This window comes from Gymnoscopelus microlampas, assembly GCF_963454915.1.
Source record: "Gymnoscopelus microlampas genome assembly, chromosome: 2".
NCBI classification, from domain to species: Eukaryota; Metazoa; Chordata; class Actinopteri; order Myctophiformes; family Myctophidae; genus Gymnoscopelus; species Gymnoscopelus microlampas.
In genome coordinates, this window is record NC_139939.1 from 49,846,783 (window position 1) to 49,871,796 (window position 25,014).

The 25,014-nt window shown below is 41.9% G+C and overlaps 1 protein-coding gene across 4 annotated transcripts; it reads left to right on the forward strand.

The window, feature by feature from the left end:
• The first annotated feature begins 1,454 nt into the window (after nt 1-1,454).
• On the forward strand, nt 1,455-25,014 carry LOC311063281 (protein AF-17-like). Of its 4 annotated transcripts, none has more exons than XM_084082650.1 (20): nt 1,455-1,849; nt 3,482-3,561; nt 3,779-3,833; nt 4,435-4,544; nt 7,021-7,124; nt 7,994-8,087; nt 8,289-8,396; nt 8,686-8,796; nt 9,585-9,732; nt 10,385-11,218; nt 12,229-12,428; nt 13,700-13,817; nt 14,312-14,378; nt 15,407-15,555; nt 17,619-17,813; nt 18,329-18,399; nt 18,809-19,182; nt 19,902-19,995; nt 20,799-21,011; nt 21,126-25,014. In XM_084082650.1, exons 1-20 carry the CDS (start codon nt 1,741-1,743, stop codon nt 21,159-21,161), a joined length of 3,270 nt encoding a protein of 1,089 aa, XP_083938776.1. In that variant the 5' UTR covers nt 1,455-1,740; the 3' UTR covers nt 21,162-25,014. The 4 variants fall into 4 exon arrangements, with proteins under 4 accessions (XP_083938776.1, XP_083938778.1, XP_083938777.1 ...); XM_084082652.1 differs by having other exon boundaries at nt 8,710-8,796; XM_084082651.1 differs by having other exon boundaries at nt 8,292-8,396.

Genomic DNA, 25,014 nt, shown 5'->3' on the forward strand with positions numbered 1-25,014 from the left:
CTAGCTACCAATGACACAGATGGGGATTCCAGGCTAGAATAGAAACCACAGCCTTTCTTTTACTGGAAAGACAGCCCACTGAATTGGAAGCCACATTCTTGCATTAAAAAAAGTTTGAAATTTTGTTTGAAATGACCAAACCTACCTATGGCCTACCAATGAGCAATGACTGGTATAGGCAGTTTTCTGAACTTTCCACAACTCAGCTCTGAAACGACTGTCACTAGCGAGTTGTGAGTTAGTACAGAAATGGTGCCATCTTAATAAGACTTAATTATATGAAAACAAGGTTGAAAATGTGTGAAGTAGCTTTAATGACAATCACTTGGCTGTTGGTATAGAATATTAATATACATATATATCACCCTACTAGTGGGCCCACTTGTAGCTTACAAACTTATTACAGAGGGAGAAGTAGATCCAAATGCACAAGAGACCTGCTTGTATGTATCCATCGAGAGATTAGGTGCATATAAATGAAAGTCAACCATATTATGCAGCCTAATGAACAACAGCCACCATGCTGCCTGCTACCATGGAAGGGTATGATGATGACCATATGACACTGGCGGGCTGAAATGATCTGATTCCCATCCAGGCAGCCTAAAGGTGGCGCAATTTAGCTACATTTCATCAGATTGCAGGCAGCGGAGCACTGTAGTTAATTAAGCCCACGTTCTACAAAACAGTAGTCTAGTCTACCAAACAAACACACTTCGGCTAATGAAAAATATCCAGTTTGTATTATTTTTGCAATATCCATCTCTTTTCATGAACGACATCCAAGCGGACTTGGACAAACTTTGAATAATAACATTTGGTTTTATTCCCATCGCAGCGTCTCTTGATCCATTTCACTTCGGCAGTAGTAGAGAGGCAGACGGTAATTGGAAGACTCGCCCCTAAACACGCTCACCCCCATTTGTTTTTTTCGCGGACCGCTCGCCCCCAGAAGTTATTCATGTATTCTTGTATTTGTTTACTGAGGGGATACGGTTAGAAATACATAGGGTTAGGCATATTTATTACTGAGGTTAAGTTTAAGTTTAACAAGGTTAGGTTTTGGCACCGTTTTAATGAGATTACGTTTAGGAATAAGGTTAGTTTTAGGCATAATTTTACTGAGTTTACGTTTTGATTGAATACTTTATTAGCAGTTTGCAAAAAAAGCACAGGAAAGTAGCTACAGTTATGTCTGCTATTTAAACCCCAAAAAGCCTGTGGCTTTACGTCCTTTGTAGCCTACTCAATTCATCGAAAGACATTTAGGAATAAGGTTAGGTTTGGGCATATATAGTTTACTGAGGTAACGTTTAGGAATACCAGAGGTGGCAACCGTTATTCCGAGATTGCCGGATTTGCCCGGGGGTGAGCGTGTTTTGGGGCGAGCGTTTTGGTACTCACCAGACATGAGCATGCGCACTGCATCGGTTCTATGGGGACGGGACGGGAGGAGGAGGAGGACATCACGGAAAACTAGCCGTATCAGAACAGAACACAACAGAACAGAACAGAACAGAACCCCACGCCGAGATTCATTTTTTTTGGTGGTGGGGGGGAGAGACGGGACTCGCCGTGCTTGTCGCTGCACAGACACCACGCAACCACCAACGACAACAAAAACGACGACCATGTTTGCTGCTGCGACGTTGTTAAGGCCGGCGGGGACTACTTGACGCGTCTACGTCGTCCGTCGCGCGGGGGGCTGAGTTAATAATAATAATATCATATGGGAGCAGCATGCGGGAAATGGTTGGCGGTTGCTGCGTGTGTTCTGACGAGCGCGGCTGGGCGGAGAACCCGCTCGTGTACTGTGACGGACACGGCTGCAGCGTCGCGGTGCACCAAGGTAAACGATACATATACTGGCTGTTGTAATAATGTTGTTACAATGTAACTAACGACCCCGCGCTGATCTATCTGATCTCTGGTGGTGTGTGTGTGTGTGTGTAGCCTCTGCTAGAGCACTGTTTCCCAAACACTGGGTCGGGACCCATTTGTGGGTCGCGGACACATTTTTTTATGGGTCACGACTGAGTAAATATCCCGTTATTTTTTTGTTTCCTACATTTTGTTTTTCATTGTTATTTCAAAGCACCTTCAAGAAAAAAATCACAAATAATTTCATGAATAAATACAAATAAAATCAAAGAAATTCCATAAATTCAAGCTAGTGGCGGCTATCTTTACTAGCTTTGGTCTGGGGAAACGAACGACACATTTATCTTTTGGGTCTCGAGCTAAAAGGTTTGGGAACCAGTGTGCTAGAGAGGGGATGTGGTGTGTGTGTGTGTGTGTGTGTGTGTGTGTGTGTGTGTGTGTGTGTGTGTGTGTGTGTGTGTGTGTGTGTGTGTGTGTGTGTGGTGCATGCGCTTCCCTGCCTACGTGCGTGTTGGCGTGTGTCTGTAGTGTTTATGTGTGTGTGGGAGGGGGAGTGGTGGAGAGAATGACACCGATCAAGCCTTCAAAGCCGCGAATTATTCATGCTCCCGACGTGGTACTACTACACGGCGTCGCTTGCCGACATGGACCGATCTACAAGCGAACATCGCACGTTGATGTTCGTTTGTAGATCAGTTCTTTGTCGGCGAGCGACGCCGTGTTAGCACCGCGTTAGTACCACGTTAGTAAAGTACATCAATCAACGTCGGAAGCATGATGACGCTCCGGTGGTACTACGGCGTCGCTCGCCGACAAGGACTGTCTGATCTACAAACGAACAACGCGTGGTAGATCATTCCTTGTCGGCGAGCGACGCCGCTGCGCAATGAAGTATATTAATCAAGCCTTGTTGTGGCGCCGACAACTGAGGTTCTGCTATTCTGTATCATGGGCTTTTCTGTACAAAGTTTAGTTATAGGCTCGCTCGGACCGTTAGCATCTGGCGAGGGCCTCTTCTCATTTTCTAACAGTTAGCTACAGCGTGTCCACATGCTTTCACTGCTGTATTATTACTACTAAGGGAGTTATTACCTTATTTATGTGTCATATTTAATTTCTCTCCCATTTTTTAAATAGGTTTTGTTTCAAAAATGAAAAAAGAGCGTCTGGAATGATTATCAAGCCACTCTTAGATTGTAGTCTATCTACCGGTTTGACTCTCTGATCCCAGTTCCTGTTATTTTCTGGAGACCAGATGTTTCATTATTATAAATGTTTTAAAACCAAAATACAGCATTCATTGTCTTCTCCAAATAATCTTTGAATAAATGTATAATTAGGCTCTGGATCATTACATTGAAGGCACCTGTAAAGCTGACACTGTTCTTTTAAAAAAAATATTTTTTGATGATAAATAAATAAATAAAAAACACACAAAATATTATACTGTGTGTGTGTGTGTGTGTGTGTGTGTGTGTGTGTGTGTGTGTGTGTGTGTGTGTGTGTGTGTGTGTGTGTGCGCGCGCGCGTGCGCACATGTGTGTGTGTGTGTGTGTGTGTGTGTGTGTGTGTGCGTGTGTGTGTGTGTGTTATCTCACAGCATGCTATGGCATAGTCCAGGTGCCCACTGGGCCATGGTTCTGTCGAAAGTGTGAGTCACAGGAAAGAGCAGCACGAGTTGTGAGTATGATCTCTAATATGCACCACACCACAGCATGTATGTGAGAGACATGCCATAGTTATTGCCTTTTCTACATCAGTAGGTCTACTACATCAATAGTTTATTGAAGCTCATAGAGAGCTGTGCATTCTCCTCGAATATACATTCATGTACAAATATACTGTATGTTCATGTATATGCATGTTTTGCCAATAAAAACTTCAATCCCCCCCCCAGAGGTGTGAACTTTGCCCCCACAAAGATGGTGCCCTCAAGAGGACAGACAGTGGAGGTAAATATCTGGACGTTGCTCCATCTCATTCCCAAGTTCCAAGTTTTACAACATATGGAGGTGACCTGGTCTGTCCATGAAATTGACTAACCAACCATGTGAAGTTAGGTTCAAGCTCCGTTACGGATTTCACTTATGAAAGGGATATTTCACTTTCAAACATATTTGGGGTAATTTTAACGTCTACTCAGGCTTTTGTGAGCACCCCAGACAGTTTTTAAGTTGCTTGATTCAGTATTTAAATATTTGATATTCATTTTATCAGACACGCCCCCTTCCTATACAAACCCATTGAAAACACCCGTTTTTGGTTCTGATCACTCACTCATACTGCCCTCCTAATGCGTGTTTTTTCAATGACTTTTTTCATTAATATTTTATGATTGTTTTGGGAAGAAAATAAACAATAAAGAAATAAAATAAAACCGTAATCGATAAAAGCATGGCCCCCTTGACGTATTAGGAGGGCAGTATGACATGTTTGAAAGTGAAATGTCCATTGAAGTCCACAACGGTTATAAAGGCAAGATGTCAGTCAAAGGGAGTGTATTGTGCCGTAATTGCATGCTTCGACCCTAACCAACTCCTGTCTTGCTGTCAGGCTGGGCGCATGTTGTGTGTGCACTCTACATCCCTGAGGTGCAGTTTGCCAACGTTCTCACCATGGAGCCCATCGTCCTGCAGTATGTCCCACATGAGAGATACATCAAGGTACTGACTGTGGCTCAAAGCATCAATACCTGCAGTGTTCTTTGACCTGTGGAGATGAATCACTTTGAATTATGTGTAGCCATACAAAGGGGCACAATGTCAGTGTCATTAGTCTCGGGTAAAAGAAAGAGGCAAGGCATCTGCAGTGCAGTCTAGGTAATGTACTTCATATTACATTACCAGTTCCTGTTTGTGTATTATGTGCTGCTAACAATAGTGAACCATTTATCTTCAAATGAGCTTCAGGCCATTGTAGCTTACTGATAACTTTGTGATGATAGGGTGGTATGTTTCCAGCATTGTTAGGGTTAGGGTTGGCTACTTTTTACTCTGCATAGCACTTGTCTCACACGTTTAATATATATATTTTCAATATTTAAGTTTAATTGTATAATGGAAGAGAATGGGAGTCAGATCGGGCTGAAACCTTGCCCAAATATGTAATCATACAACATAGATATGTCTTAGATGATGACTGATGTCACAGACTTACCACATGATCAGCCGCGTCGTTAAGTCTTATTTAGTGACAATGGCTATTTTTGAATGATGCCAATACAAATGTAGGTCAATATATGCCCATCTAGAAAGACATTGCTTCTTCATTGGAGTGAAGAGCCAGTCGCTGTGGTTGTGTTTGTACGCGTACATGTGTGTATGGCTGGATGCAATGCATATATACAGTATATGTACAGCACGTGTGCATGAGAGTGAGTGTATACATTCACATAAACGTATGCATGCAAGAGTCTGGCTGACTCCATGTGGGCCCGGTCTCATATTACTGCACTGTAAAATCCTCAGTGTTGATTTAACTCTGCGATCATAAAAATGGACCCGTAACACAGAGGATATTTGGTGTGTGTCAGCTACAGTAAATTGCATGCAGCTTTGCAATGTCAGAGCCATTCATCCAGACGCGCCGCCTGCATTCCTACACAGCGTTTCAATGGACAGTGAAAACTTGAGAAGCACACTTTCTTTTATGTACCCGGATAGATGTTTCTGTGGCCTCTCATTACATCGTTGACATCTTGGTGGGGGGGTAGGGGGGGGAAGACGAAGGAATGGTGGAGAAAGAGAGAGTGGGTGTTGAAGGAGGAAGGTAAAGAGCCCGCTGTTCCTTTGTCCAGCACCTGTTGCTAGGCCTCTTCTGCACCCCCACCCCCCTCTTCAGGAGAGGCAGAGGGAGTACAAAAAGTACAAAAACTGTATATGTGTGTATGCGGGCGTGCGTGTGTGCTTGTGTGCATCCATGCGTACACATTATTTGTGTTTATATTTTTTGCCGCATGTTTTTCGTAATTCCACCTTCTTTTTCTTTTATGCATTCGTTGTCTGAGTGGCACGACCATTAGTGTGTGTGTGTGTGTGTGTGTGTGTGTGTGTGTGTGTGTGTGTGTGTGTGTGTGTGTGTGTGTGTGTGTGTGCACGTGCGTGCGTGCGTGCAAGTGGATTGTTTCACAAATTGTCCAAGATGGAGTTGGGCCTCATGACAAACACACCTTTCCCTGACTTCTACAGTCGTCATTGTCAATTTAATCTAATCTAATGCTGCACCACCTTGACTTGACTGCACCACCTGGAGTCTAGACTGTTTACACACCACACACACACACACACGCGCGCACGCGCACACGCACACGCACACGCACACACACACACACACACACACACACACACACACACACACACACACACACACACACACACCATTATTAACCATTAATTAGCTGTACAGGTATTTGTCTCTGTTACTTTGGAGCAGAAACAAAGCGACAGCTTGCAGGGTTTCGCTCATATTGACACAAGGGAAGGTGCAAGGATCTCACAAAGAGTGCAGAGGGACACCAAACGCTGTACCACATGTACAGCTTTCACACCTAGGGCTGCCTCGATCATGACATTTTAGTTGACGATTAATTGTCGTACAAATGATTGCGATTAACGATTGAATCGTGTTTTTTGGCATTGAACATGGGAACATATAAATCAAAATTACATTTCTCTTTGCCTTTTAGGCTTTGTGAGCAAAAATAGCACAGTGCAGATATGACAAATAACTTAAATATACACAGAAATGACTGACAATGACCGGTACCAATAATCAAAACAGACATCATTTCAAAACGTTTCAAAAATAGCGAAAATTGCTGATCTACAAGCTCACTATGCGAAGCGTTGTGAGGTTATAGATCGGCTATGTTTCAACAGATTAATTTATACCAAAGAATGTAAACGATTCTGACGATAATGCAAAAATAACTGTTATTATGTCAAATAATTGCAATCACGCAATTACTGTATGTAATAATTGTGACATGCCTACACACACCAACAAAACTCTTCACTGACATCATGAGGTCAGTGAAGGGTTTTGTTGGTGTGTGCATGTCTGAATCATCATTCTCAACATAGCATCTGATGTTTTAATGTCTTCTTTTCCTCTATTCTTCATTCTCTCCATCTTGACTAGACGTGTTATATCTGTGAGGACCACGGCCGAGAGAGTAAAGCTGCCTGCGGAGCCTGCATGACCTGCAACAGACAGGGCTGCAGACAGGCCTTTCATGTCACCTGGTATGCATTTAGTTTTGTGTGTGTGTGTGTGTGTGTGTGTGTGTGTGTGTGTGTGTGTGTGTGTGTGTGTGTGTGTGTGTGTGTGTGTGTGTGTGTGTGTGTGTGTGTGTGTGTGTGTGTGTGTGTGTGTGGTGTCGCACATTGTTAAGTTTTGCTGTTGCAAGTCTAAATATTTCCCTGAAAATGTGCCCTATCTCTCACCACCACTGTCTGCATTTAAGGGAATCTGTTAGCATTTCTTCCTCCCTATTGTTTTGCACTGTATACACTGCACATCTGCTTTGTTCCTAGATTACATGTAGACAATGTCAAATTCCTTTCACAATGCAAAACAGACCTCCTCCAAATCAGACCTGGAAGATCAGATAGCAGCGAGATCCAAATCTGATTTGTGTGTGTAGAGCTGTCACCTAATCCACGTTGGCATGATCAATGGCAAACGCGCTCAGATTACCAAGGATGCATCCAAGCGTCTACTGAAACTGTGGTCTGTGTTTTTGTGTGCAGACAGAACAGACATGGGTGGAGAGACTCTTTGTGTCCACGCGCATATGTGTGTGTGTGTGTGTGTGTTGTGTGTGTGTGTGTTGTGTACGTGTGTGTGTGTGTGTGTGTGTGTGTGTGTGTGTGTGTGTGTGTGTCGCATACGTGTACTAGGTGTGTGTGTGCGTGTGTGCATGTGTGCGTGTGTGCATGTGTGTGCATGTGTGTGTGTGCGTGTGCGTGTGCGTGTGCGTGTGCGTGCGTGTGTGTGTGTGTGTGTGTGTGTGTGTGTGTGTGTGTGTGTGTGCGTGCGTGCGTGCGTGCGTGCGTGCGTGCGTGCGTGTGTGTGTGAGAGAGAGGTTTTTCACTTTTCTGGCCCTGTGCAGTGCTCAAATGGCTGGGTTGCTGTGCGAGGAAGAAGGTCCTGAAGCTGACAATGTTAAATACTGCGGCTACTGCAAGCACCATTACAGCAAGATGGTAGGTTGTAATACACACAGAGAGACTCAATGAATAAGTAATCATGTTTTACATACCAAAATGTTTCAAATGATAAAACGATACCTTTGGTAATTTCTTTCTTAACCTTCAGTTAGTGAGTCAATGAAATGTTGCAAGCTGTTTTCCCTGTTCTGTAGCAGTTCATGTTCCTGGTCTCCATGCTGTCTTCTGTTTCTTCAGCAGAAGAAGTTGCGCTCCAGCGAGAATACAGCCGGCACTTTTGGACACCCCCGGGGTCGCTCCAGCTCTCCCTCGCAAGACAAACATCACCATCATAGACCGAGAAAGGTGTGTGCGTGTGTGTGTGTGTGTGTGTGTGTGTGTGTGTGTGTGTGTGTGTGTGTGTGTGTGTGTGTGTGTGTGTGTGTGTGTGTGTGTGTGTGTGTGTGTGTGTGTGTGTGTGTGTGTGTGTGTGTGTGTGTGTGTGTGTGTGTGTGTGTGTGTGTGTGTGTGTGAGAGAGAGAGAGAGAGAGAGAGAGAGATGCTGCAGAGAGAATGATACATTCAAGCCATCTGTATGCCTCTCTAAGTTTGGTACGATGAACCTGTGTTTGTTCTCTCTATGTCCTTACAACAGTCCCTTGCACTGACACCTTTTCAGAGTCATAAGGACAAGTTGCGGCAAAAGGAGCGTCATAAGAAGTCATCCGATAGCCTGGGCCCCTCGTTGACCAGCAGCATAGACAAGGTAGAAACCGCTAACCCAGAGGAACAGAGAGAGAATGCAGTACGAAAGAGAATGATTGGTGGCCTGCCAGCCCCATTTTGCTAGACCTGAAATAAATCGATAAAGAATACTTATTCCATCTATTATTATATTAGTAAGTAAGTAAATAGGTCAGATAGGTTTATTGACGGTATCAGCAGAGAGCTATCTACATTTCAATTAGGGCTGTCACAATTACAGATTTAAGTTGACAATTAATTGTCACACTAATAATTGCTTTGTTGCTTGTTTTTGGCATCAAACATTGGAACATATAAATAAAAACTTTTAGGCTTCCTAATATAAACTTATTTGACAAATAACTTAAATATAAAAATAAATGACTGACATATTTAGTAATTTTATACTTTTGAAAAAACATTTAAAAATAGCAGAAATAGCAGATCTGCAAGCTTACAACGCGTCACTGATGCGTTGTAAGCTTGTAAATTTGCTATTTCTGCTTTTTAATTTTTGGACGATTATGCAAAATAACTGCGATTATCTCAAATAATTGCGGTTAGACAATTATGTAATAATTGTGACAGGCCTAATTTCAATGCCCTAGACCCCTGGGAGATGGATTGCTGAGGTGGTGCGTAACACCTACCATCAGCTCCCAGTACTTACCGCACAACTTGCTAAACCGTACAACTCATATGTTGAGTTGCCGGTGCCCGGGATCAAACTCATGACCTTGTGGCCCAAAGGCTCTACTGACTGAGCTATGTCGTTTCTCTCTTTCCTATGCCCTGTTTGTGTCGATGCAGTTGCCCACCAGTCACCATAGCAGCAAGGACAGTGAGGGAAAGCCTAAGAAGCTGAGTTCTCATGGCCTAGGTCATCGAAGCAAGAAAACAGGAAGCACTGGCAAGAGCTGCACCTCCTCCTCATGCTCCTCTAGCCCATTCAACACAGGTAACCTTATGGAGAACAAAATGAGGCCAGAATAGCATCTTGGGGCACTGCATGAGCTAACTTGTCCCATGGAGCTTGTTAGACCTGTGTATTAATTAACATTTTCATGTCATTTTCAAGACAGCCACTTAAAGGGATATTTCACATGTTTGGGGTCATTTTAACGTCTACTCAGGCTTCTTTGAACACCCCAGACAGCTTTTAAGTTGCTTGATTCAGTATTTAGATATTTGATATTAATTTTAACAGACACGCCCCTTTCCCATACAAACCCATGCGTGAAGAGATCGTGTTTTTTTCAATTACGTTTTGATTACTAATAAAATAAAATAAAACAATATCAGTCACCAGAACCAGGGATGGGCTTTCAATTAATCTAACATGATTAAAATTGAGTTTGAAGTTACAATGGGTTTGTATATGAAGGGGGTGTGTCTGTTAAAATGAATATCAAATATCTAAATACTGAATCAAGCAACTTAAATACTTTGTGGGGGTGTTCACAAAAGCCCAAGTAGATGTTAAAATGACCGCTAACATGTTTGAAAGTGAAATAACCCTTTAACACTTTTTGAACAGTGGTGAGTTTTTGACCGGGAGTTAAGCTGTCTATGTTTATTTTTCGGGATTAACGTCCATGTTGTTTTGCTAGGGGTCGGCTCCCTGTCTTCAACGCAGGACTTCCACCAGTTCTCATCGTCTTCCCGCCTAGAACGTGACCACGACCGAGGGGGCGAGGACCACAGCGGCGAGGAGCAGCGCAAGGAGCGTCACAGGAGAGTGGCGGTTCAGGAGGACGAAGAGCGGGACGAAAAGGAAGAGGAAAAACACGAGGAAGAGTTGGAGCACGAGGAAGAGGAGGAGGAAGAGGACAGTAAATATCACAACAAGCCCCCGGCATTGACCCCCGCCGATGGCCCCCACGTAGCATCGCAGGGTCACGACAGGTCAGAGAGCAACGCCAGCCCCTTTGAGACCAAGGTCACCATCTCCACCTTTGGGTCCATCATGCGCATCACCTCCTCCTCGGGGCTGGGTGGCAGCAGCAGCAAGGTCCGTAAGATCTCTTCGTCGGGGGACTACAAACCCTCCAAGTCCCTCTGCAAGCCCTCGCACCTGATCACGCCTCCCATCCTGGAGGAGCCCGACCCGGAGGAGGACGGCAAAGCCACGCCGCCGCCGCCGTTGCCCCGGGAGAGGAGGCACCGCGGCAACAAGAAGAGTCGGCACGGTCCGGGCCGCCCCCGCGGGAGCAAAAATCGAGAAAGGCGGGAAGAGAACCATCATCACCACCATCATCACACAGCGGCGCCTCCTCCTCTGCCTCCAGCCTTAACCTCCTCCATCTATCCCAGCGCCTCCTCCATTCCACACCCTGCGTTCCCCTCCTCCACCCTGCCTCCGACAGCCACCTCCACCTCCTCCTTTACTTCCTCCTCTGCCGGCAGTTTCTCTACAGGCCGCGGTAACTCCCTGCTCGGCTCCGGTGAGTCTAACCGTGGGTGTGTGGTCGCCCTCTAGCTTCCTGTGTGCTCATGTACTGCTCGAAAAAAAACGTATTGCACACGGAAAACAAATTGTATCAGTATACAGTCTGTAACTGTCTGGTTGGCTTTGGTGTTTATTTGCAGTTTGGTTGAAGATTTGGTGAACCTTTCCATTACCCATGGCAAGTTAAACAGGAAAGCCTATATCAGTAGTACTACATGTTCCATTTAAATTAAGATCTTAGAGGAGAAGTAGGCTATCTGACATTGTTTGTACATTTTATTTTCCATTGTCAAGTTGACAATGGATTAGCACAATTAAACCAACCAGTTAACCAAAGTGCCGTACCGAATGTGAGTTAAAAGAACAGAAAATATATCCGAAAATATAAAATATAACACAGAACAGAACATTTAAAAATAGCCGATCTACAAGTTCACAGTGTGTCACATTGCAACGTGTTGTGAGCTTGTAGAAATAGGGATTAATGTCGTTAACTATTAAATAACTATTTTTCATTGTCTTCAAATGTCCCTTTACAAGGTGTAATGTGTTTACTTAATAATGTAAAGCAGTGGTTTTGTTGTAGAAATGTCCTATACAAATAAACATGCCTTGCCTTGACTTAATATGCTTCAACCGGGCTTACTTGGACTGCAAGAAGCATCTGTAACATTGTTTAACTCTATCCTATATTGAAAGTTAAAGATAGTTTCCTAGCTAGCAGTTTACTGCACACAAGTACATTGATGGTAGATTTCCTGCCCTAGATGGTGACTGATTCTCCGACCTGTGTGTCTATTTACACGCTTCTGCTGCATGCTGCTTATATCTTTGTAAACATGACAGTTCTCTCTCTCTCTCTCTCTCTCTCTCTCTCTCTCTCTCTCTCTCTCTCTCTCTCTCTCTCTCTCTCTCTCTCTCTCTCTCTCTCTCTCTCTCTCTCTCTGCTGAGGCTGCTCTCTCTCTCTCTCTCTCTCTCTCTCTCTCTCTCTCTCTCTCTCTCAGGCATCTACTCCAGTCTCAAGGACCCTCTCACATTAGGAGGGGGTGTGTGCAGCACCCCTTTGTCACTAGGCGGAGGAGTGTGTAGCACTTCGTTGTCCCTAGGTGGTGGTGTGTGTAGTACCGCTCTGTCCTCAGGACTTCTTCCATGTCACGTCTCCACGCTCTCTCTTCCTTCAGTCAACTCTCTCTCAAATACACAGGTACTCCAGAAGTACAGAAAATAAATAACCTCCATTCTACAACATGCAACTGTATCTATTCAGGAGAAATAAAGTGTCCTAGTTGCCTTTGCTTGATATTAGTATAATGATATTCCAATTCCACATGAAGGTGCATTGTGTGGTATTTGTAGCTAAGGATGGCAATGTCATTCCATTGGTTGGTTTGGTGGTCTGTCCAACACTTTATTCCCTAACAACATATCTCGAAAACTACATGGCACGGAATGTTTTGATCACCTTTATGCTCCCCAGAGGATGAACTCTGAGTGACCTTGCCTGTGTCGCAGGCCAGAATGTTAAATTTGCACTCAAGATAATATCTACTAGGTAGGATGAAACATTCAGATTTTCGGCTCCAGACCATTAGTGAGCGAGGAGCTCCAAGGATGGCAATTATATTGGTCTGAATTACTCACGACTTTGTTCTGATTGGGTGTAACGAGCAACAAAGTTTATAGGAGCTGCTAGCAGCAGGGCTTTTGGACTCTCATCATGATTGCCGCAAGGCCTGAAAATAGCCTAGTATGTGCTGTACGAAGGTTTTATTGAGGCAATGCAACTTGTGAATATGTACACGCGCTGAACATCCATGTTATTTCCCCCCCTCCTCTCTAAAGCATGTTGTCAAAATCCTGCTCCCCTGTCTGGAGCTCCTTAGAGATGTGATGAAACATCTTGACACCTCCCTTGCTCTTTAAAATCGGCTCGCCACCTCTCACACCCATGCTTTCCTCTACTGTGTAATGATGGATATTCCAGTGCAAGATTTCTTCTAAATATTTCAGCTGAATGAATATTCATGCAAAAAAAAAAAAAAAAGTACATTCACAGCACCTTCCTCTGCCTCCAGCCTCTCTGTAGTTACTAGTTTCATTGCTAGATATTTAAACAATCTATCTCTTCACTTGGCATGATGACAAACCTGAAATAGCCTACTGGAAGTACCTACGTTTGTCTCGCTTTGGTCTGCTGTAGTCTGTCTGAGTTTTTAATATACTGTCCACAACTCTACATATCACACAATGCAGCTTTAATGTTATAACTGTGTTAGTAAATGGCTCTTGATGGATAACAAATGAAACAGTAGTGAATAATGAATTTGGACTAGATAGAGGACTGTAGGTCTAGCTAGCTGTCACATATTTTGAAATGGTGGAAGTCTGAGTTGGAAAAAAAAAACTTTTCTTGAAGCTATATTCCAGCTAACTGAAGTTTCCCTGCCAATTATATTCTGTTGTCTTGTCTCATAGGTCCACCCTGGTTCCAGTTCTTCCTACAGCCTAACTTCCACTCAGCCTTTTGGCAGTTGTCTCTCCACAGCCCCTACACTGCCACCACTACTGAGCCAAGCCCAGACCTCACTGCCAGGTATGAGGTTCATTAAAAAAAAAATCATTTTTTTTAACCACTTAAGCCCTATATGCTTATTCATATGACAAATCTTGTAGATCTGGTATTTTGTTTTTGAAAACAAAAGAAGGAAAAAAAATAAAGATTTTGACTAGGTTAACATACTTTTTTTGTTTTAACTAAATTGTTAAATTGTGATATTATAAAACATAATATCAACCACATCAGATGACATTTCCCAAAAGGAAATGCATGTGTTTAATTCAGTCGAAGCAGAAATAGGGATAAAACATATCCCCACTGGCCATAAAAATGAATGACCAAGAGGGGGCTATGAAAAGCAGAGGCATGGAGAACCCCATCCCCCAGCAAATCGAACCCTGGGTACCCTGAGAGACACATACTGTAGCATTTGCTTCAGGTTACTTGCACACGTTCTTTGTTACAATTCAACACAGGCACACTTAAGACCACATGTACTGTAACACCACAACCTCTCTCTCCCTTCCTAGAATCTGACCTCGATGACTGTCGCTTCCCGTGTCAGGGAAACTCGCCGAGAGAGAGCCTATCATCACAGTAAGCTTCATTCTTTACCCTTTCATTTGGCAATTACAGCATTTCTTTACATTTCTGAGGTGATGTTTAGATAACGCTCTTATCAAAGGTACTACCACATTGGTTTGTGCAGGGATTTCACTTTTCCAGCCAAATAGATTGAAATGATCTATATAAAATGTAGTTAAATCTCTGAAGAGAACTGAAGAGAAACCAACAATCTTCTCTTCAGAGAAAACATTTGTACTAGTGTAAAATGCAGGTGTGAATATTTGATCTTGGCATTCAGGCTTTACTACACACACTGCTCCTTGAGGAGAGACATTTTAGACCCCACAGGGGAAAGCTGGGGAGGTGGTTGGAGCAAAGAATCACATTCCAACAGCGGCGATGTTGTGGGACAGCAAGAGGAGCAACAGAGCAATAGACCTGTGGTTCTCAACCTTTTCAGGCCGCGACCCCCCAAAAGAATCATATTTGAACTGGGGACCCCCCACCCTGACAAGCACTTGGAATTGTAGGAGTTGAGACATCACATTTAGTTTGACTCGGTTCCACAGATAAATATTGTGGAAAACATGGCTGATCTAAAAAATATTGCCGATCTACAAGCTCACAACGCCTCACAACGCGAGGCGTTGTGAGCTTGTAGATCGGAATTTTTTAAATACTCTTTCTAATATTATTTGACATAATTTGTTTGACCGGTTCTTATAGTCTTTTTTTATGTATTAAAAAGGTCTTAAAAGTCCTTAAATTGTCACTTCACTGTCATCTAGGTACCCCCCCAAAATCGAACCACAGGTTGAGAACCACTGCAATAGACCACAAAATTGGTCAGCTGCTAGTGACCCGAGTGTGTCTGCCTGAACTCACTCGCAGGCTACACAGCATTCGTTTCTGTCAAAACTAGTAGATTACAAAAACATTCAAGAGCCAAAATTAACAGTATTTTTAAAGTTTGTGACTGAGGGTAGTGTTTTTCCCACTCTGGGTGTAGACAAGTCCAACCCACTGACCCTTTCTTCTTCCCTGCTCTGGCCTTCCAGGTCTCCCATGAGCTGTCTTCCTCTGCTGTTCGACCCGAGGGATGGGGGGGGTCCAGGGGTTCGGGCCCGTCCAGAGAACATCCCCCCAGCCAGCTCCCATATTGAGCTCCTGTTAGAGAAACACGGAAACGGAGAGATGGGCGTCAATAGTGAGTGTGAAAATTAAGCGTGTCTGCAGAATCCATTCGGGCCTGTCTGTCATTCTGGGGAAATTTGCAGTTGTTCTCCTTTTGGGTTTTGTGGGGGCGGGGGGGGGTGGGGGGCAATGTCTGGGCCATGAGTACATAACAGACAGCTTCTCTCTCTGCTGTGGCTGGGTCTATCATTATGCTGTTTGCTGTGGTGTGTTTTTCTCCACCTGCTTTGGTTTAAGTCTACTCTTTGTGACACTGAATGCAGTGCTTGGAGCTATTCAGACATATATGCATATATTCCAGGACACTGTTGTGAACAAAAAAAACAGCCCCAATGAGAGACAGCACACTGAGGACAGTGTTTCAAAGCAACCATGGCATAATGTAAACCATGACAATAGTGCTTCTCCGTTTGATTATATTTATTCACTGTGTATCGTTTCCTTTTCCTCTTAAGCCAAATCACTTAGTTCCACTTTTGTTGACTCACTTCATCTGTATGAATAGTACCGTCAACGTCAACTCTTACTGGCCTTCTCCACTTCACCTCCTCTGGAAAAGAGAGAAGAGAGAGAGAGAGAGAGATTCTGGTTTTAAATAGGAGCTGTCCCCTCCAGCTACTGGGGAACACGTCTCACCTAGCTTCTTGATGTCAGGCGTGTCTCACTGACAGCTCCATAAAGAATCCATTTGAAAAACATGTCAGAATACATTATGTGGTTCAGCTGTAATTGCATTATTATAAAATGACACGCTTTGTAGGTTGTAGGACCTAAATCGAATGAACAATCAAGTCCATCAACAATTCATTGGCGGTAGACTCAATAGATTACGTTTTATTTAATCTTATTTCTGTTTTCTATTGAAAAAGAAAGACGTGTGTTCAGGTGTTAAGATGAAGTAATGACTGGACTTTCATAGGTTACAGTGGTATGTTTAAATGTATAAAGATCATATGTGTAGGATTTTCTGTAGATGATGGATTGTGAAGTGAATTATGCTAAACATCCGCACTGCATTCTATAGCCCCTGCTAACTCTCTGTTATATTGCAAATCTCCTGCTTTTGATGTGTAACTTTTCATTCCATCCAAATACTAGGGGACAGAAGTCCCGAGCTGAGCGTGCTCTTCTGTCAATAGTTTCAGAGAAGGATAGAGGGGTGCACAGTGAACAGTCTATAGAAACAGTCCGCACCCACAAGGTGAATTTTTTTTTCATTTTATTATTTACCGCAGCTGCAGTCTCTGACAAACAGACGTGTTTCAGCTACTCAGGCCTTCATCAGCGTTTAACTTTTCATCCACCAGAAGGAATTGGAGCTACTGTATGTTGAAAAGACTAGGATAAAGATACCAAGGATTCGTCAGTGATGTCACTGTCATGCGAGAGTGAGCTCGAGCATAGATGTACGTCGTATGCCATATGCTCAAGGCTGGTTATAAAGATACGAAGGATTCGTCGACGATGTCACTGTCATGCGACAGAATTGTTCTAGCCTCGGAATCCCAGCCTTTTTTTTTGTTTCAAAAGAAAAACGTCTGGGCGAACGGTGCAGGAACGATGGTCTTAGGACCTTGTTAACTCCTAACCAACCAGAGTGCAGAGGGGCGTCGCTCTAAATTTGGTGACGTCAGCCTGCTCCGTGCACAGACCGGGAGGGGAGGGGAGGCGGGGACATAGATTGGTGAAGCAATCGGAGGACGCGCCTTGCTCCAGGCGCCTGTGTTTGGATCCGCCCTTCGAGACCATGGATTCCTCTCGTTCTCTCAGTCTAGAATTGTTCAGACTCAACGTTGGCTGCGCAAATTTGTACAATCCATAAATTAAGAAAATGTATCTCAACAATAACATCATTTAGACCAAAAATAAACATGTAATGATATTTACTGTATTATATTATCAATATTTACAGAAATGAATGCAATCCAATGGCTTCCTCAAAAATAAAAACAAAACATGGTATGCTTGGAGAAACGTCAGCAGTAATGTCAAGTAATTCATACAGTAAGTCATAGTAGACAATGGATTAAACGTGCCAAATCTACCGTTAAATCTTTCTCTCTGTCTCGTGTCTAGTTGTGGACATGCTCCAGTCTCTGCACTCACTGCAGCAGGAGAACCAACGGCTCCAGGACCAGATCCTCAGCCTGACGGCAAAAAAGGAACGTCTGCAGCTGCTCAATGTGGAGATGGCTGTACCCTTCCCTCCACAAGCCCTTTGCGCCCAGGGCTCCATGCACACCCAGATCAGCTTCCTCTCCTCCACCCTAGGTCATATTCTACACCTCATTAGCATTTCAAGACATACATGAAAGCAGAACCACCTTCACTGAAGGATTCCAGGGAGTAATTAATTTGTTTTAGTAGAGAGAGTAGAGAATTACAAGGCATGTTAAATTCAAATGAGTTAGTATTGTGATAAAAGATACTGGCATGGGCTGGAAATTGCAACCCACAGATAGTGGTGCCTTTTTTGGGGCGGCAGTGGCTCAGGAGGTAGAGTGGCCGTCTGGGAGGCATACGTTTCCCGGTTCGATCCCTGGCCTCTCCTGGCTGCGGTCGAAGTGTCCTTGAACAAGATACTGAATCCCCTTACTGCTCACCAATGTAGGTTGGTGCATTGCATGGTTACCTCCGCCACCTGCCTGTAATCTGTAACGCGTGTAACAGTGTTCTTTCTACTCTTGCAGTGAAATCTTCAAGAGACACAAAATAATATGTCATGTGACAGAATACTGCAACCCCAGATGGTAACGGGTCCCTGTGTTTTCGCCTCTTTTCTTTAGACCCTCTAAACAAGAGTCCCCTATCCAAAAGCTGCTACCTGAATGACGCCTCCTTTGTAACCTCATCTGAGGTAAGATTGCATGCATCCCTTAATTATTGATAATTATTATTACAATTATTATTATTATTATATTAATTATACATTATTATGTATTATTATTATATACACATATATACACTTGTGTATGTATGTATATATATATATATATATATATATATATATATATATATATATATATATATATATATATATATATATACTGTATATATATATTGTTTTTAAATTATATTGCTTGTTGTAATGTAATGTAATTCTATTTTAAAAGTGGTCTGTACAAATAAACAATAACTATTATTATATATTATTATTCCATTATTATTATAGCATACATACAGGTATAAAACTATTCAAACCCTGCCAATACTAATACTTATCTAAATAGAATACAACTAATACTTGGTTCTTTCGTTGTGTATAGGAGCTCCACTCTGGTAGTCCGTCCCGTAGCAGCTCCTCTCTCTCCTTCCAGAGCACCCCGCCGCCGCAGCAGAGCCCCGCCTCTTTTGGCCAGCCCCTGCTGAATGGATTGGGTCGTGGTTTCAGCGACGGCCTGGGAACCCTCAGCCAGGCGGGCGGCTCCGCCCTGCCAGTGATGGGCGGGCTCATGATGGCCTCCCTGACAGGAAGTCCTCAGCTGAGCATGAACGGCGTGCTGGGAAGTCTGAACGGAGTGATCCAGTCGCCCGTACAGAACGCCTCCCAGCCTGCGCTGCCCGCGCTCCGGCCCCAGCCTCCACCTCTCAACCCCCAGGCGTTGGCGCAGGGTCTTCAGCTACCTAAGAGCGTGAGCCCGTATGTGCGCTAGCAGTCTTATTCCATTAAGATGTCAACGTTTTAATAGTAATGGCATTGATTGATTTTTTTTTTTCACAGAAAAACCTTCACACAAGGTTTATTTATGGTAGTAGCTTTTTTCCCCACAGAACGCATTGGAACGATATAATTCAGATGTGATGAATATCAAATCAAAATTATTTCAAACAGATCTGCTATATGTAGATCTGCTATTTTCACTATTTTTGTACGCCACCATTGTACAACAAAGTATAATACAGGGTTGTGTATTTAATCAGACTAATAGTTTTTGTCGATCATAAACAATCTATTACAATTTCTAGAGGTGATTCGTTGATATATAAGAAAATATATATTATTATATAAAAAACCTTGCTTCTAGATCTTTTGGTTAAAAGTCGGTTATTGGTTCTAAATATTGGTTTTGATGTACAGTATTTTCGGTTAATTGCCCAGCCGTAGTATAGGGTGAGGTTTCATAGTGGTTTTAGATCATCTGTACGATGAGACTCTCCAGTACAAAGCATTGATTCATTTGAACAGCTGATGCCTAGTCACACAGTTTAATAACAGTATGTTGTGTGCTTTGGCATTATGTCTGCCAGGTGACCGCTTTTATTGGAACCCTGTGTTTAGTGGGATGGTGGTGGTGTTGTTTCTGTCTGATCATTGTCTGGTGTGTGCGTGTTAATAAGGGTGTTCCCCTCTCCTGCCAGGTCCTCTCTGCTATCAGAACAACAGAAGCAGCTCCTTCTCCAGCAGCAACAACAACAGCTCCAGCAGTTCCTCACCTCACAGAACTTCACTCCTGTAATTAAATATTATACTGTGTTAACCCATTTAGACCAGGAAAAGAATCTGTGTCATTTTTAGATTTCTTTGGCTATTCAAAAAAATAGCAGATGTACAAGCTCATGAGCTTGTAAATGTGCTATTTTTTTCTTTTTTTTTAATCATGAAAATGTGTACAAATCTTTTAATATATATTTTTTTAAAGCGAACATTTGTAAATATAAAAAAATGTAAATATTTTGTTCCAGGGACCTCCAGAAGCAAAGATTTGAGTTACTTTAAAAATATATATATATTTATTCAAAGATTTGCACACATTTTCACGATTTAAAAAAAAAAAAAAAAGCTCATAGCGTGGCACTCGGTGCCGCACTATGAGCTTGTATATCTACTATTTTTGAATAGCCCAAAGAAATCTAAAAATGACAGAGAAGTGTCCCCGTATTGAATGGGTTAAGATCACTTCTTTTCACTTCTTTAAATGCCTCCTAGGTTTTTCTTGTTTCTTTTTCTTTCTCTTTTTAGGGCATTTTTGCCATTGGTGCGTTGGCTTGAATTAATTGTTTGAACTACACAGTTAATGGTGTACGTCGATAATGTGATGAGGGAGGGTGTTAAATTAACACCAGACTTAACCAGCCAAAGATTTGACTGTGACTGGTAAACTTACTAGCCCCCTATCCTATCCTATATTATCCCTATCACCTGACCTACATTTCCACAATAATAACCATATGTAGCTGGCCAATGGATAAAACCTTTAACGGTCTGACTGCTTTATTTGTTGTTGTGTTAAGCGTCTGTATTTTCCCTTCTATCAGGAGCAGCAGGTGGTTGTATACCAGATGCTACAGCAACAGAGACAAAGGGAGCTACAGCGCCTCACGCTGGCCGGAGCACTCACCTCCACCCCAACCTCACCCTTAATAGCCCAGTCACCCAACCTGCTGTCCTCAGCAACAGCATCACCCCTGCATGGTGGCCAAGGAAACCCCCTCTTTGGCCTGCAGGAGACTGCACTTCACAAGCCTGGCGTGAGTCATTTTGAAAAATGTTAATATTACTGCGCCAAATCCCGGGGGGGGGGGGGGCGGGAAAAAGAGCAGTTTGAATTTTTGAAGAGAAAAGGTTTGTATTTTTGCTTTCAGGCTGCAGGAGAAAAGGGTGGAGACAAAAACGGCTAACATATCTTGCTTGAAGTGGCTAACATCAGGAACACAGTCATTGAACGTCATTGGAACGAAGCTGCCCTATCAAGAACTGAGGTCAACATTAATCTTATATCTAAGACTTTTGAATTGTCTTTCTCTCTGTCATCTCTCTCTCTCTCTTACACCCTCTTTTATGAATGTATATTGGAACAGACTTAAATGTGTAGCTGTTTTTCATGTCTGGGAATTCTTTATATCAGAGATTCTTCTCATAGGATTTTTTTTTCTTTTGTGTAGGCAGCTTTCAGAGAACATTATTACAGTGGTCTCTAATTAAATTGCACTAATTTGTTAACCCGACCAATGGGGCTGCTTGTGTTGGCAGGGCCAGAGCTTTTTGCTTATCCCTGAACATAATATGCAGGATTCTGGAGTGAGTCCTGTTTGAACTCTGGTAAAATTAAGGTCTGTGTTTCTTTTGTGTCTTTTTTTTAAGTACTCGATCACTGACCCATTTTTTATTTGCCCCTTGGTTGAACAAATATTTCCGTCCAATGTTTTTCCTCTCTGACGACAATTATAATCACAGACTTCTTCCGCCTCTTGAAACCTCAGTTGTCTTCCTTAATATTTTGTATTTGTTTCATTTTCCTCCGTCCCTAATTTAATTAAAACCTTCAATATGTCGCAGCCTCATATTAGCACCCATGTGTTATGTAAATATTAATGATGATGTCACCATTTGTGACATATGTCTGTCAGTCATATATTATGGGTCATTACATCAGTTTGCTCTTGGTTTTTGTTCTCCCTTATTGACACATATTGACAAATAATGGAAAACAAAAGACCCCAAAGAATATTCTAAACGTAATAACTCATTTAAAGGTGGCACAGAACTCAAAAATGGTCCTATTGCTCCATTAGAGACTGGCATAAGCAGTTTAAAGTTGATTATCACCTTTAATCTGCTTTATTATTCAACATCCATCCCCTCTGAGAATTTATAGAGAATTTTATATCCTACCTGTTGCTACCGAGATTAAGCAGACTAAACCAAACATTTGGAAGTAAGACATTAATTGTATTTCCTAAGCCAATGTGCACTTTGCATATTAGTAGCTATCAGAGCAAATTAGCCATCAACACAGTACCTTATATGGATTATTGGTACTTAATGGGCCACTAGGGACTGACAAGTTTTTGGTCTGAGTATTTTGCACTCTATCGTGAAGTGTTCTTTTTTTTTCGTATTCTTTTTTTTATGTTCCTCTCATACATAAACTTTCTTTTCTTTCCTGGCAACTAGTTCTTTTAGCAATACTGGATAGTTAATGCCTTAATGACGCTAGATATACAGACAATATCAAGAGCCCAAAGGCTTATTCTCTTGTTTTCTTACTTTGATAGTGTTTTATACGCGGTATATGGAGGACTTAGTTAAGTGAAAGCACTCTTCCTAAATCCATTTATACTTTTGATAGGTAATAATGATAATTTCAACAGTTGCAACATGTGATTAACTGTAGTGATAACTAAAGTGTCAAATTATTTTGTATTGTAATCCTGTCTTAAGATGCATTGTGTTTTGTTTATTTGTGCTTTTTAAAAGCTGAGAAACAATGTTTTATTGAACCTCAAACAGTAAGGCCTACTTAAAGGTGTTGTCATATGAGACATTCTTAGCATACATTTCAACTTGCCTGAGACAGCAGTAATATTATTATTATTATTATTATTATATTATTATTATTATTATTAAATTGCTGTCAATATAATGTATTAAATACTGAAGCTCAGTTGTGGTAAGATAGTAGAATGCCAATGTGATTACTGTGCACCATGTTGGCCTTTACTGCAGGGCTATTAAAGCCCAGTTCAGTACATACAAGCCAACTCATGAACTCTGATAAGCTTCTCTTTCCTTCTAATGCGCATCCACTTTACAATGTGATCCTTTTATTAAGCTCGTCGGCTAAGAAATGCCACTCGCAATGTCCTATGGCTTTCACAATAGGGAATTATTTTGTCATTTTTTTTCTCCTTTGTTCCTTTAGCACTCAAATACTTTTGACATTTCTGTTTGCGATCTCTAACGTGATCTCCCATACATGTGATATCTGAGGACTAGATTGTTCTATTTCGTAGTTACTGTAGGTGTCATTAAGGACATTCAAGGAACTTAGTTGGTGAAAAATACTGTAGCAATGACTGAAGGAGAATGTTTATTATGTTGACAACCCATAAGCCTGAATACTGACGAGACCTCTACTTGGAGGTCTGTAATTGACCAAGTATGTCCTTATGAGTTGTTGCACAAGGGAGGCAAAATCTAGACCAGTGGTTCTCAACCTTTTCTGGATCAGGGCCCACTTGAAAATCTTGAATGCATTCACGGCCCACCGATCTGACCACTTAACACGGCAGCCGATGATATAGGCTGCCATGTTTAAGTGGTCAGATGGGCGTTTTTCAGAGCATGCTTATTTTAATTATCAATCAATTGATTGTGTTCCGACTTGTATCAATGGAGCTAATGTAGTATATTTTAAGTTTTTATTGGTATCACTATGAAAACACGTTTTTTAGGGTTTAAAGAAAAAACAAAATACATTATTCATGTTTGATATTAACGTTATATTATATTAATGTTATATTACGATTAAAATCTTAGTGTTTTGCCAATTAGTTGGGGGCCCACTTGTAATACCCTTGCGGCCCACCAGTGGGCCTGGCCCACAGGTTGAGAATCACTGATGTAGACAAAAACATATCCAAGAGATTGATTGAAAGTACTTTGAAGGATTTTGAAGGGGGTTCTTTCTCCTGTTGCACTGGGGCATTTTGGCCCAATTGTAAATCTCTTTTTTTTTAGTACCTTTTCAATTTTGTTTTGAGTAAAAGTTGTATACTTCAATATGTTTGTGTAAAGACACATTTTTAAGCTTTGAAGTTTGGGTAACCAAGATAATCCATGTTATGAATGTCGTACTGTGTATCTTCTTTTATGTATTTACAACATGTTTAAGCACCTGGCTCTGAATGACGTGTGATGGAGAACGAGTTACGGGATATGAATTGCATGAAATGCAGTGAAGTCTCAATCTGTTGCTAAATACCAAGTAATGACTATGCATAGATTTAAAATGCATTGTTCCCTGAAATAAATTAAATTAAATTAAATGACCTCTGAATTTTAAAATATGACATAGGCATTGTCATTGTACAGTGTAATTTGAGAGAATTGATCTAGAGGAATTTGACATTATTAAGATGGAATGCCCTGTAAAGTATTTTGATATTTTTGTGTGTAAAATTAAAAGGACAGATTAAGGAAAACCAAACTTTTTTGTCAATAAATGTATTTTACCGAGTTATTTTACATTTTCGCTTGGATTTTGAATTACTGAAAACCTAATGATCCTGAAGTAGCCTACACGAAGAGGAACAAGCGAATTAATCAAGCTCAAGAGTTCAAGTTCAAGGTTTCAATGTTCCTTTGTCCCTTGGGGAAATTTGTCTTGGGCATATTAAATACTTAAGAGATGTATTACTGGTTAATCATCTGCTTATCTGATATAAAACAACTGAAGCACAGTAGCCTAGTGGACTCGACTGAATATGCCCAGTGGTGAACAGTAACCACTGTTCACCAGTGGTTACTGGTGGGGGGGTGTTTTGTTTTGGCAAGCACACAACTTTCACTTGCTACATTCCAAATAGAAATGTTGTGCTTTTGACTATACACTGCATTTCTAGGAAGGGACTTTTGGGACCCAAAGTTACAAAAGTAGGCTATTATGCCCTATTTCTGAAAATGTATTTTATTCTATTTATCTATTATTTTTGTAAATGTTATACATTTAATTACATCAATGCACTGATA

Bases quoted from the DNA above. Each gene is read 5' to 3' on its own strand.
- LOC311063281 (XM_084082650.1), top strand. From the start codon at position 1,741: ATGCGGGAAATGGTTGGCGGTTGCTGCGTGTGTTCTGACGAGCGCGGC. The intron at 7,125-7,993 runs GTATGCATTTAG...GGCCCTGTGCAG, and splicing joins CAGGCCTTTCATGTCACCTG to TGCTCAAATGGCTGGGTTGC. The intron at 8,797-9,584 runs GTAGAAACCGCT...GTGTCGATGCAG, and splicing joins TGACCAGCAGCATAGACAAG to TTGCCCACCAGTCACCATAG.